At 30.1% G+C, this 14490-nt stretch overlaps 2 protein-coding genes and 1 long non-coding RNA gene across 8 annotated transcripts; 1 reads left to right on the top strand and 2 right to left on the bottom strand.

The window, feature by feature from the left end:
* Positions 1-68: 68 nt before the first annotated feature.
* On the bottom strand, positions 69-2366 carry LOC107074418 (WD repeat-containing protein 13). Its single transcript, XM_015335837.2, has 4 exons — positions 1571-2366; positions 817-1484; positions 454-746; positions 69-382 (listed from the first exon to the last, which is right to left on the bottom strand). The coding sequence occupies exons 1-4, from the start codon at positions 1698-1700 to the stop codon at positions 136-138; spliced, it is 1338 nt and encodes a 445-aa protein (XP_015191323.1). The 5' UTR covers positions 1701-2366; the 3' UTR covers positions 69-135.
* A 133-nt stretch (positions 2367-2499) lies between these two features.
* Positions 2500-14455, bottom strand: lig (ubiquitin-associated protein-like lingerer). 6 transcript variants are annotated; one of them, XM_015317271.2, is made up of 15 exons: positions 14334-14455; positions 12672-12865; positions 12021-12384; positions 11679-11942; positions 11417-11610; positions 11077-11319; positions 10671-10991; positions 10149-10574; positions 9844-10068; positions 9546-9747; positions 9269-9465; positions 8130-8339; positions 7866-7988; positions 7520-7795; positions 2500-7063 (listed from the first exon to the last, which is right to left on the bottom strand). In XM_015317271.2, exons 2-15 carry the CDS (start codon positions 12795-12797, stop codon positions 6815-6817), a joined length of 3420 nt encoding a protein of 1139 aa, XP_015172757.1. In that variant the 5' UTR covers positions 12798-12865; positions 14334-14455; the 3' UTR covers positions 2500-6814. The 6 variants fall into 6 exon arrangements, with proteins under 6 accessions (XP_015172757.1, XP_015172749.1, XP_015172775.1 ...); XM_015317263.2 differs by having other exon boundaries at positions 14203-14342; XM_015317289.2 differs by having other exon boundaries at positions 7520-7792; positions 14203-14342.
* LOC149033492 (uncharacterized) lies at positions 8335-8829 on the top strand. The gene is made up of 2 exons (XR_016178818.1): positions 8335-8458; positions 8772-8829. It is a non-coding gene; the product is annotated as an uncharacterized LOC149033492 (long non-coding RNA).
* Positions 14456-14490: the final 35 nt, after the last annotated feature.

The raw sequence follows: 14490 nt of genomic DNA, 5'->3' as shown, positions 1-14490 counted from the left end.
TATATATATCTATATACATATAACTATTAATACTTATTTAGCAAGCAATAAAATTGCTCATTCACCTATCAGTTTTTATATATTATAATATATTAATAATTAAATACAAAAACCAAAATATTAATTGAATAATGACTACAAATGTCGTTGATGATTACGCCATAAAATAATAAGTCCTTGATGATCCGCAGATGCGAGAAAAGATTCGTCATAATTAAATGAAAGTGTTAGTACAGGTCTTGTATGACCATGGAGTAGATTTACTCTTGCAGCTTTACCATCCTTTGAAGAATCAAAAAGATGAATTGCACAATCTTCTGAACCAGTTGCTATTAAACAAGCTCCCATTTGAGGACAAAACGTAGACTTTATACAATGAAGTCTGTAAATTAATATAATAATTAATACGATTATTTTGAGACTAAAGAAAAAAAGCACTTAAGAAAATAATACCTGTGTTTAATAGGATATTTTTTTAACAATGTCAAAGAACCCTGATTATCTTCTACACGATACAATAATACTGCATTGCATGCAGTACTTGCCAAAAATACTGGATATGGCATTTCTTTTGAATGCCAAGAACGCCAAGAGAGTCCTGTTACCATACCATTTAATTTCTGTACTCTTTGCAATTTATAAAGTCTTCCTCTCCTAGGCTCGAATTGTAATGAAGTAATGGTACCTCTATCGCTTCCAGCCCATATCAATGAACCACCACTTTCTTCACACGTTAATGATAAAACCTTCAATAAAAATAATGAAAAAGTATATAAACGTTGAGTAATTCCAGAAAAAAACGTAAAAATATTATACCTTTTCCCCAAGTTTACATGAACCACCACGTGTATAGATTCCTGTTGATACATTTAAAATTTGAATGAGCCCGTGTGAATTACCCGTTACTACTAAATTATTATTAGCAGGTATAAACGCACAACAAAAGATTTCTGCATTTTGTGGATCTTTAACCACTCGTAAACACTTAGGTTCTACTTGTACTTTCCAAAGACGAATAGTAGCATCTAATGATGATGATACTATCAAATCATTACTAATACTCCAATCGAATGCAGTAACTCCTTTCTGATGACCTTCAAGTACAACTAGTACTTGGGGTGGTGTATTAATAACTTCACATATAGATAAAGTTCCATCTAAAGATGCACAACCTAATCTGGACCTATCGTTATTCGCAAATTTAAGCATTATCACAGCTGCAGTATGTTGATCAAAAACATGATGAACACCAGTAAAAGCAAAATTTTCTGCGGTTGATTTTTTTGGAACAAAATTAGATTTTGGTAAATTATCTGACGTTTCCTTTTGTAAAGTATTATTTGTAATATTAGTTTGTTCAATATTATCTCCGTATCGTTTATTTAATAAATCTAAACGTAATTTTAAATATTGTGTACGAATATCATGTTCTTTAAATGGTTTTTCTCTTAATAATTGATTTCTTCTACGAATATAAAGCATACCTATAATTTATAAGAAAAAACATTAGCTGATACGTAAAATATTGTATCATTTATTTAAAATAATAGAACTTATAGATAATACTCACCTAATGTTGGTAATTTACTTGCACGTTGTGTATTATATTTTGCATCTAGTGCAAGCACTTGTTGATGCCACGTACTATACATTTTACTTGTTGGAATAAAATGTTTATAAGCTGATTGTATTTCAGTCATTAGAACATATTAACGTGGAAGACTAATGTATAATAATGACGTTTCTTAATGACATTTAATTACGCACTCAATCAAAAATCTCACCATTGAGGTTATGTATTATGCCATTGAATTATATTTATATTCAACTTTCTTAAAATTATAAATCAAACGTAAACATTTATTAAAAGCCATAAGAATGACCTTAAAATCAACTTTTTTAAGAATTATTAATTACAAATAATACTAAACTCTTAAATCTAATCAGATGTTTTGACGTATTGGAATGTTTACCATTTGTTTTCGACCATCTTCAATTACCTGCATGCAGGTAATTATGACAATGGCGGACAAAATCAAAACATTGCAAATATTCATTTTATAATTTATTTTATAATATAAATCATTGTTATATATATAATGAATCATAAAATGATTTCTTTTTAATTGTCTAACTTGATTCATTATTATAATAGTTATGTATATATATTTTACATACACTACCTGATTCAATTGGATTCTGTAATTGTCATGCAATTCTTGAAATTATTAAAAAATCATGTAAAAAAATAATTTGTAATTATGTACTCAAGTATACATAACTAATTTATTATGAAATTAAAAATGAAGACAGATATTTCAATGATCCTAACATTAAACGATCCCCCATTTGTTTGTATAATTGATTAGAATTAATTATAAAACAAAAGGATAGAAAAAAAGAAAATATATATGTAAATATTAATAAGATTGTCTCTAAAAAAAATTGTATACATTTGTTTTGGGGATCTTATGAAAAAGGCAAACATTATAGACAATATATTGCAACAGTCCGTTATAGCTTTTATTCTTGACTGCTGCGAAACATGGTCATTTATATTATATCCTTTTAATTGCATTATCGAATAATAACAGGAATAATAGTTTACACAAAGGTGTACTGTTTCAATTACTATTATTTAAAGGATAAATATATTAATATGCTCACAGAATTTTACAAGTTCTCGATTAGTGAGGCTATTAATAATCCGATGCCTTTATGGGTGTGTTGTGTTCCTTAGTATATTTATAAATCGTAAAGAATGCACAAAATACTACTTAGTCGTACTTAGTACTGATAAAATTATAAAGTTCAAAATGTCTTCCAAGCACAGCAGGTACTTGAATTACAAGATTTCTTTAATACATTTATTCTTATATATTCATATTTATACACAGTAGTAGCTATTATTATTATTTGTAATAATTATATAATAGTTAGCAATAGTGGCGTAATGCATTTTGCATTCTCGATCGATCGGTTAATATTTGACAAAAATACAAAAATTATGAATTGTATAATAATTATTACGAGAACAAACGTGCTTACTCTGAAGTTTATCCTTCTTTATTTATTTATTTATTTTTATTTATTTATTATTTATTTATTTATTATTTTTTTTTGTAATGTTTTTTGTTCTTTTATTTTTTTTTATATATATGTTTAATCGTTTTTAGTTGTTTCTTTTTCTTTTCTTTTTTTTTTTTCGTCTCTTCCATAACAATATTCCATCTTCTTCTTCTTCTTTCTTTCTTTTTTTATCATTTTTTTTTCATTATACATCACATTTATTGTATTTCATCCTAAGTTCGTATCGTGTGTACAGTAAAGAAAAAAAAAAAAAAAAAAATATATATATATATATATAGAAAAAAAAGGCAAAAAATGTTCGAAATAACTAAAGCCTATACTAGATTGTAAGATAAAACGAGAACATAAACATTTATTTTCCGCATTTTCTTCGCAACTGCAAATGCTTTTCTCCCAGTGTGTCTCTTTGTTAATATCCGCTGAATAATATACAACGAACAACGAACACGTTATAATCAACGGCCCCTTATTAAAGTATACCTACAACCAGTGGCATTGCTGTTAATATTTGTTTTACTTATTAGCATTTATTCGTAAACGATTCTTGTTAAAATTGAATCGTCTTATTTTTTATATCATCCTCTGTTTCTCTTCTCTGTTTGTTTTGTTTTATATTTCTTCGAAAATTTGTCAGTAGAAATGGTATATATTTTTGGGAGGAAAGGAAGCTATCCTACATTTGATCTTCCAATATTCCCTCAAACATATCCTATACTCATACCGCTTATGTGTTTACCGTTTGAGACGGCTAACGAGAGAGGAAAAGAGAAAGAGAGAGAAAGGAAAAGGGAAAGAGAAAAAGAGTTTACTTACAACTATTTGTTTCTCGTTTATGTCAGCCGTACTTAATAAAGCTTTGACAACCGTTTTCTTATCTTTCTTTCTTTTTTCTTTGTCTTATTAATAATAAAAGAGAGAATTGGTATCTCACTTATGATACATGATAACCCACGCACAAATCGTAAAAATTTTCACAGCATCATACGGATCGTTCTACATGCATATTTAGCATCATTTCGTTTTAATCGGAAGAATATTGGCAATGATTTACTATTAATAATGCAAAGATGTAAACTATAACTTTCTAAAGCGTGTATTTTGGTCATCGATAATAACATCATCTCTTTCAAATTTCCCTCCTTTTAAAGACCCCCGTTCACGTGATATTTCTCTAAAAGGCGCGTTATTTCAAAAATGGTTATTGATAACCTTTGAACAAATGGATGACCTGACGCTTTTTTTAATTCTTTTTTCTCTTCTTCTTCTTCATCTCTTTTTATTCGTATCAAATAGATAGACGGGTCGAGATTGGTTATTATGACACTAAAAATTACATTGAAGTATTATCTAGTTTGGTTTGTCGGTGAACACACGACTAATTATCATAGATCGTTATCAGGTGAATTATCTGGATTAATTATCATGGATAATTAATCATCAGGTGATTCTAGGTATACCGTATATTAAATATCTAGAATTACATAGACGTTTTTCCTTCTTATCAATTTGAAATGCAAGAAAAGATTAGATATTTGAAGGGCTTATAATATTGACCGAAATCTAATTAACATGGGTCCCAAAATTAGCCCTTTCGATGTAACTTTGACTATTTATGAGCGTTCGATATCGTAAACGAACATAGGCAACATAGAATATTTTAGGACCCAAATTAATTAGACATTTTTTACTCGTCTTAGTGAATACTATAAATCATTCAAATATTCCTTTCTTTTTTTTTTGACTGTCCCGTATAATATATATTAGATTTACAATTAATTTAAAATGAATACATTTTCTTATCTTTTTTCCAATAAACGATGTTTCATAATTTTCACAATGAACTATTAATGATTTCAAGTTAATATGCTTTGCAATATAAATATATGTGTGATAAGATCTTCTTTCTTACAATTAAAGAACTGTAATTTTGAACAAAGTTTATATTTCTATTAATATCTTTATAAAATGAATCGTTATTTTTGTGTGTATTTTAATTTTTATTTTTATATACTGCAAAAAATTTTGGCAAATGTTTATAATAATAATAATAATAATAATAATAATAATAATAATGGTAATGATAATAATAGTAGTATATAAATAAAGAATTTCAACTTTTTGTTGTTGTTACTGGGAATAATAAGTTATAAAAAACAAACGAAATAACGACTAAAATAATTTTCATATTATAATCATTACATTATTTTTTAAAGGGATATAAATAATATTATTATGAATAATTGTAATTGATTTTCTAAAAAAGTAATCTTAACAGAGACTACGGATCAAAAGGAAGCAGGGTTGCATTTCGATTTGATAAAGATGATAAGAAATTAATCGATATCGCCTATATAAGATCCTTTGATATTTCTACACGTATACCTAAAACTTCTTAATTTGACATTTTTCTCTCTATAAATATAAAACCATTTTATACCTACAATATGATTCCAGATAATATAATCATAAGACATTACTTTTTTTGATTCGGGAACTTTAATTCAATACCGTCTAACAAAAAGTAATATTTATCTATTATTAATTATTTGAATAAATCACTCGGAATTATTATAGTGATTCAAATGAACAGAATACTTTTTCTATAGATACAAATAATGTTGATCTGATTTATAATCCCTCAGCTTATTATTTCGTGTACCAAAAAGTGAAAATATTATAATCATAAATGTTTGTTATGTACTTCAAATTTTCATGATACATACAAACACTGTAATTTACAGAAACACATCTTTACATTATTTCATGAAAGGTTATTACTTTGTTCTTAATTCCTTTGTTTTTTTTTTTTTATTCATGTAAAGGAGCACGTTTGATGTTAGCCAAAATGCCTACGTTTTACAAAAAACTATCACTTTTTGCAGTCGATGCGGTATATTCGCAATTGCACTGTAATGTACTGAAGCATATACAGGAGCTGATACAGCAGCCGTTTAGCTTATCTGATTTTATTTCTTTTTCTTTCACACAAGCGCTACGCTATTCACACACTCATCAGTAGTAAGGTTTACTAGCGTTCCGATAAACCACACGAAGCCTGCTCGCGCTCTTTTTATCCTGCGTTCGTGATAAAGAGACAAATATCTCAAAATTATCACTTACGCAACCAGTCTATTTTTGGCACGAGTGCAACTTCTATTAGGAAGAATTATACAATTAATTGCTTTTATAATAAACATTGTCTACAAACAATTCAAAAACATTCAACATATTAATATATGTTTATTAAGCATAAGATATACTAGTAGACAAAAAACAAAAACTTCCCTCTTTTGTAGTTCTGTTCATTAAATGAAAAACACAAAATCAAAAATTATTTATAATATAATTATTGTTAATATTTGAAACGTCACAATTTTGAAAATGAAAATTTATTGTTTTTTTTTTAAAGAAATCATTTTTCAAGGGAAGTTTATTTTGAATATTAATTTAAGAAATATATAAATATTTTGTATTAAGATTAATAACAAATATTGTTTAATCCTTCCAACGATTAAAGACCCACTCTCTAGTCCATTCTGTTTTATAGCCAAAATGTATAATCCGAAGAAAAAAAACAAATCTTTTGTCCTTATTCTCATCAAGTTCCAAGTAAACCCTTTAATCAATGTCCGTGTTTTACACCACCATATGTCACATGGCGAATGTTTATTTTTTCTACATTGGTTGTTATCCCTCCTGCCTTCTTTATCTTGTTCAAGATACTTTAATTGCTTCCAGTCCAGTAGCTGGGACTATACCCAGGCTTAGCTTGAGCTTTATTTTGTGAACTGGTATTGGACCTTTGACCTGTGCTATTGGTACCATCCTGATGAAGTGGTTGATGTAATTGATGAGGCATTGTGGGAATAAATAAGTGTGGAGTACCATATCCTCCAGGCAATCCTGCATTTTGGCTACCAGTAATACCAAATGGTGGTGGAGTCGCAGAATGAAAAGCTTGTTTTTCATATGACTGTAATTTGTTGTGGATTGTTGTTATTCAATGAAATAACTTTATAATACTAAATCAATATTACATTATACACATTATATATGTATACACGACAGCAACAAAGATTTAATCCTCTATGGGTCTATGTAACTTTGAAATCACACACCAATAAGTTAAATATTATTTTTTACTCTAATCAGGAACGTATATAACATTTTATTATCTTTTCTGTCTGCAATCAATAAAAAATTCTTTATATAGATTATCAATTTCAACATGAAATATAATAGTAAATTTAATGTTTTTGAAAATTATTAATTTATATTTAGAGATTAATATTTGTTTATAATGTAATATAATATATAATAAAGTTATATAAATTTGATTGAAATCACGAAAGAAACATCAACCCATAATAGAAGGTTAACTTACGGAATATTAGTTATTTCAAAATGAACAATCAATACTATTACTTACATTAACTTTGCTAAGTGCTACATGACTTTTTGCATACATAGTTGCACTAATGTCAGTCGCAGAAGATCCTCCAGTACTTGTGTTCGTGCCAGACGTGCCAGTTTTACCAGCTTGTGTGCCGGTATAATTACTGCCGGCAGCTTTATATTCACCTGATGGTCCTGCAGATGCCAAAGCATCGTAACTAGCACCACCACCATAACCAGATCCATAACTTCCTGGTTTAGCGCTGTATGCTCCGCTATTTGTTCCAGCATTCCCTGCTGTAGCTATCTGCTATGGTAAATTATATTAATAGTATTTTAAATAAAATCAACTATAATATAAATCATTCAAAGAATCTTACGGGGTAAATAGCAGGAGTTCCATATTGAAAACCTCCTGGCATTATGCCTCCGCCATATGTGAAATATGCATAACCTGGAGGAAGTGTTGGATTTATCATAGGTTGTTGGTGCTGTGTTGCAGTCTGCAAATATTATAAGTATATAAATATCTCTTTAATGTTCTAAGACACATATTCATTAATAAAATTATCACAATTAAATCAAGCTGTTGCAAAAATACTATTAAATACGCTAAATAAATTAATTAGGTACTTAAATCTTACCTGTTGCGACATGGTAGAAGGTACTGGCGACGCATTACTATCAGTTCTGGCAAACCTAGCGTCACTAATACTGGTATAAGCGCCTTGGACTCCTTGTACTCCTTGGACTCCTTGTACACCGGATAACGCATCACCTCGTGCCCCACCAAGACTGGTTGCTGGTCCAGTCGTCTGATAGCCCAGAGCCGCGTCATAGTAACCAGTAGTGGGCTGCAGGTTAGTCAGGGAGGCCAAACACAAAACTACATGCATACACTGTGTACTTCAAATACAAGGACGCTAACTAAGTTCTAACTCTACATGTACTGGACAAGGATGGACAATATACGGTAAATTATAACCATGCTTCATAGTTCAATTTATTTAGATAAGTATTTTTAATTATGATTAAATAAAATACTTGATCGTAACTATGAAACGTAGTATAACGTCCACTTGCTGGGATTATGATGTTTATTGTCATACAATTTGAAATACATGACATCAGATACTGAGCAAATGAAATCAATTATAAATGGAAAAGAAAGATAATTAAGCTATGCCATGTCTGCGATCAAGATCACTCTTATTTTTTTTTCTTTAAAATATAACTATGCTCTCAATGTATCATTTTCCACTTATACCTTTTTCAATTGATCGTAGACTTTCTTCAAATTGCTACCGAATAATTCAAAGGAATAAAGATGATTTCAATAAAGTATTATTTGTCTTATATGCGAAATGCTCTTTTAGAATAGAATATTAAATTTAAACATTTTTAAATTCAACACTAAGAATTTGATCAATGAAGTGATTGAATTGCGAGCAACTACCAAGCATTTAAAAAATGATTAAGATGCCATTCTGTAAATAAAGTAAAGAGTGATAACATTATATAGAACAATGTGATTCAGAGCACCCTAATTTAAAATTGTCATAATGCATGTGTCAATACTGTCTTCTTTCAAGAATGATTCATAACTCATGTTGGTGAAGATAAAAACTGATAAAAGGAATGTGTGCTGCATCAATATACATTACTCTAAAAAAGCAATTCAATTCATTCAAGTAAAGACGTTTGGCTTTATAGGAACATTTACTTGAATGAATTATAATGAATATTGATATAAGGCAACTTTATAAATCAGGCAATAACTGACCATGTGAGGTATTCTTTGTTGCATTATTTGTATATCCTCGTAGCTATACATTGGTTGTTGGAAAGTGTACGGCACTCCTTGGCCCATAATGTATTGATGACTAAGCATCGGTGCCATGCTACCGGCCGCACCGCCACCTGTTATGTTACCACTACTATTACCCGTTACAACACCACTTGATGTGCTTTTAGGTACAGCTGACAAAAAAAAAACATTCGTTTATAAATAATTATATATTATCAAATTAATAAATTATACAAAACTTATTGTAACTTACCATTCGAACTAGTTACTTTTGTTTGAGAACTATTCACAGAGGTTGAACTAAGTCCTAATGTGGTTGTCGTTGTTGTTGCAAGAGAATTATTAGAAGTCGTTGTGCTATTTTCATATTGAGAATCTTTTGTTGTACTACTATTCAATTTATGATTGTGTGATGCAGTTTGTGGTTGACTGGCATAGTTACCATATGCATAAACCTGTAAATATTCATTTTGAAATTATTATCTATTTATAAGTTTATCATCAACTTATAAACTTAATCTGTAAGAGTTTTAAAGAAAGATAAAACTTACAGACTGGGCTGCATTTTGATAAGGTCCTGTAGTTTGAGTTATAGGAGAACTAAAGGTAGTAGCAGATGGTTGATAAGCTTGCGGATTCGATTGGAAAGAGGAAGTTCCTTGATATCCACTCGCTTGATATGGAACATTACTATTCGATACTGTGTTAGTTGCAACAGATGCTGCTTGATATTGAGACGTTGTAGTGGACGCATAACCACTCGTTGTTTGATATACCTAAGACAATAAATATATTATAGAATAGTAAATAATATAAGAATATATAAAAATATGTTAAATCTATATATTTAAGCTACCTGGTTTGTAGTAGTTGGCTGATTATAAACAGAAGCTGCAGATGTTGACGCAGATGGAGATGCTTGACTAAAGTTAGAAGAATTTGATTGTGGGAATGATGAAGAGGAATTATAATTATTCTGTGAAACAGTAGCTGTTGTAGAATACGTATTGGTATTAGTAACTGAAACAGTCTGAAAAGATTGTCCTGATTGCGTATTTGTTGAATACGCATTATATGAATTTGGTGTGGCATTAGATGGTTGAAACGTTTTTTGTGGTTGATAAGTTGCTGTGCCATATGTAGCTGAATTTCCTGGAGACACTTGTGATGTAAAATCTTGTTTGGTTATATCCAAAGTTTGACCAGTATTTCCACGTCCCGCAAATGTTTGAGAATTTATTGAGATATCATTTGATACAGGTAAACTGTCATTGCTTGATAGCTGAAAAAAAAGATATACAATTAAAGTGTTAATTAATTATACAAATATATTATAATTGTAAATTCAAATTTATTAATATATAATTATAATTTATACCATTTGAGAAGTGGCGTTGTAAGGGGTTGTGGAGGTTTGTTTAGTTTCTATATCAATAGAACTATTTGTGCCAGAAGTCGTATTAATAGTATTTGTTGTAGAGGGAACTTCAACATTAGAAGTTGCATTGTTACTAGAATTATATTTTTCCGTAGCTGATCCATCGAGTGAGCTTGAATCACTTCCAAATTCAAGTGCACCAAATTGAACATCAAGAAATCCAATGCCACTGTTAACTGCATCGCCCGGCATTTCTACCGCAGTGGATGGAATCTTTGATGGAGGTGGCACTCTTGGACGTTGTTTAGATTGCCTTTGTGGCTATAATATTAAAAAAATATTATAAGCTTGTTAATATATTTTATACAAACTAAAAGAATAATTGATTAATTTATAAATTAAATACCTGATTAGTAGTAATTTGCGACGAAAATGAAGCCTGTCCGGTTGTTTTTATATTTTCACTAGTTTGCTGAGTTAATTGCGTCAAATATTGAGTCTGTGCAGCAGTTAATACACCACCACTAATGGCATTTGGTTGTTGCGATAGTTGCATTGTTGGTAAGCTCAATACAGTTTGCTGCTGTTGAGCTTGTGGAATCAATGTTTGTTGTTGTATCGTAGGAATATCGGATAATTTCGTCATTTCCTTATAAGTAATGAATCAAATAACATTATTATATATATCAAACAATATTGAAAAGCTATCCATATTAAATTTAATAACTCATCACAAAATTACTTACTTCTTGTTGAAGTAGTCCCAGGTTAACAGTCTGATTTGATTGGATTGATTGTAATTCTTGAATCTTTGGTTCCTCATGTACTGGAGCTTGTTCTGTCAAAGATGTACTTGGTGTAAAAACCTTGGTATCGGCCAGTGATCCGGTATATTCTTCATTATCCCATTCTTCTGTTGTTTCATAATTATTCCATTCGGCTTTAAGGTATTTAACATTAATAATTCTTAAATCTGATTTCAATTATAAAAAAATATATAATACATACCGATTTTAGGTTGTTGGACTAAAGCCTGTTGTTCTTCGCTTCCTGCCCAAGTGTCAATTGGTCGATTGAAACTATGAGCCGAAGAAGCAGAGGCTTCGTTTCGATTTGCAAATGCTCGTGGGCCAAGACCTCTTCCACCTCCGCGTCCTCCACGACCTGATCTACCAGGGCCACCTCTGCCTCCTCTTCTACTACCACCATAGCTGCCATCTCGAGCGCTATCTTCCATGTTTCTCTCGTTTTCCTTATTTTCACGTCCACGCCCTAAATAAATAAAATAGAAATGAACTTCGAACCTAAAAGAAACAGTGATTCTATTTATCTTCTTTGTTTAAAACTTACATTCACGATTATCATGATTAGCACGGCCTCGCATTCGTGGTGGTCCACCACTTCGTTGATTTCGTCTCTCTTCCCAATCTCCGCCATCATTTTGACCACTGGTTTGGTCGATCATCTGTTTTGACCCACTTGGTTGACGTGGCTTCTTTTTCTTCACCTCCCATTCTGTCTTAACACCCTCTAGAAGGTCCATAGCAGCTCTATTCAAGTCTCCATCGCTGTCGTGCACGGCCATAATGACCTCATCTTCAGAACGACAAGTTAAATCCATGACTTCTTTAATACGTTCTTTAAACGAAGGATCTTCGACACCTCCTACACGTGTATCAATGATTTGTGCATGTCGCACCTGCATAGTATTTGACTAAAAAAAAAAGAGAAAAGAATGCCATGATACTTCAAACAAAATCCTGAATGAATCCAAGAACTGTTTAATTTAATCAATGTTTTCATATTAATCAGTTAAATATATCTAATAATGATTATTGTTTATCATCTCTTTATTATATTTAACTAATATATAATTTCTTATTTAATATATTTAATTTTTTGTCTTTTTGTTTTATTATTATTATTATTATTATTATTATTTGTTCTTTTTAAACAAATAATACCTTAGTATTATGAACAATAATGTATTTAATTACAAACCTGCACTTTGTCGTGCTTAGCCGAATCTGATGTTTTAGTTGAATGGTCAGATTTAGTATGTTGTGATAATTTTATTTTATTTCCTCTTCCGCTGGAGGATACTGATGTTTTATTGTTTGAACTCATCGCCAAATATAGACCAGCAAACTATTTTTCACTCACCTATTACTCTATATACACTTTCTATTTACAATCTGTAACAAAAAAGAACAATATTTCAAATATTTGTATCAAATAGATAAAGTAGCATATTACATATGTTATAAATTATTATTTAGAATAAAGATCCTTCAATATTATCAAATTCATAATAATAGATCTTATCTGTCGATATTTGATTACAAAGGTCTTTAGAAATTACAACATTATCTAATAGAAATGTATACAATGACTAATGCATCATAATATCCAGAAATAAATGAAGATATACAAAGTAAAATAAAATAAAATATTTCTATAAAATATAGAACAATTATTTTTGTAAAATTAAAATAAAATTAATGAAAAGTTATTAATTAAATATATGAAATGAATAATAATTCTATTATATGATACAATTTGTGTTAATTTGCAATTTTAATAACTATTATTATAGTATGTAAATCTAAATGTGTACACGCACGTGTTACAAATTTATAACTAAGCTTAACGCCTAAACACAAGTATGTACACGTGGGAATAAAACCAATGTATCAAAACAAAAATTGCTCAACATACAACAGCTTAAAAAATATAAATTAAAAATTAATAAAAAGAACCTTTGATCTTCTAGGTATTACTAACCAATTAAAAGTGAAAATAGACTAAAGTTAAAGAATAGCTTTCATTACAAGAAATTTCATATGGCCACGTGTTAAGATTAGAGACATTAGCATAATAATGACCTACGATAAGTTAATGCATTAAAATGCATTAATCATAGAAGGTTAGGACAGTTGAGTAATATTCCTCTAGGAACACAAATTTAAAAAATCCAATTATTATATAATCAAGGAATTAAATCTGAAGAAGAAACAATGGGATGATCAAAATGTGCGTTCAAATAACCAATAACACGATCATATTGCAGAATTATTCTTGATCCTTCTCAAGGAAGAATAGGGTAGCATTTTTTTAGAAAATCCGAACGATACTCTCAGAGATATAAAAATTTCAAATAAAATTACCAAAAAAAACACATATTTATCACCGATTTGAGAAATAATATCAAAAGACAAATAATTTAACGATAATATGAGGAACGATAATGAAGAATAGCACAAAAGGCACTCGGTTTGGTAGATCCTCGATTAAGGAACAACAGCTTCGGAAGAACTCTCACTCAATATTGTAGTAGAGACGAACAGAAAGGTGTTCATAAGGATAGTAACTTCCGTAACGATGAGAATGTAGTCATAAGCTTTTAGTAGACCATGTGCACGGGAGACGCCATTTCTGGATCTACGAGGAAGGCTTGTCAACCATCGTCGCATCGAAGCATCGATGGTTTGCCCGTAAGAAGGTTCAGTTTAAATATTTGCGTTTAACTCACGGTTATTACGAAGGTTGTTCGCGTCCTTTGAAGCGCATGCAAATGCAGAAATAAGAAGAATTCACGACGCCTCGGCTTTTTCGGCCGCGGCGCGCGAAAAAACACGAAAAAAACAACGGATTCACTCGTACCTGGTTAGTGCGCTCAAAACGCATTTGTGGTCACGTGACCGCTGTTTTCCCCCTCTTACGACTAACAGCACCACCTTTACCTAGGAGGTTTCGTATAACAGAGCATGCCTGACCAATTTCGACTAGAACGATTATGTTTACTAACTTATTCTTTCTA

Source organism: Polistes dominula, unplaced genomic scaffold, assembly GCF_049000335.1.
Source record: "Polistes dominula isolate Pdom_NZ unplaced genomic scaffold, Pdom_raw_medaka contig_373, whole genome shotgun sequence".
NCBI lineage: Eukaryota > Metazoa > Arthropoda > Insecta > Hymenoptera > Vespidae > Polistes > Polistes dominula.
The sequence above is the reverse complement of the archived record's forward strand: the minus strand, read 5'-3'. Positions and strand labels throughout refer to the sequence as shown.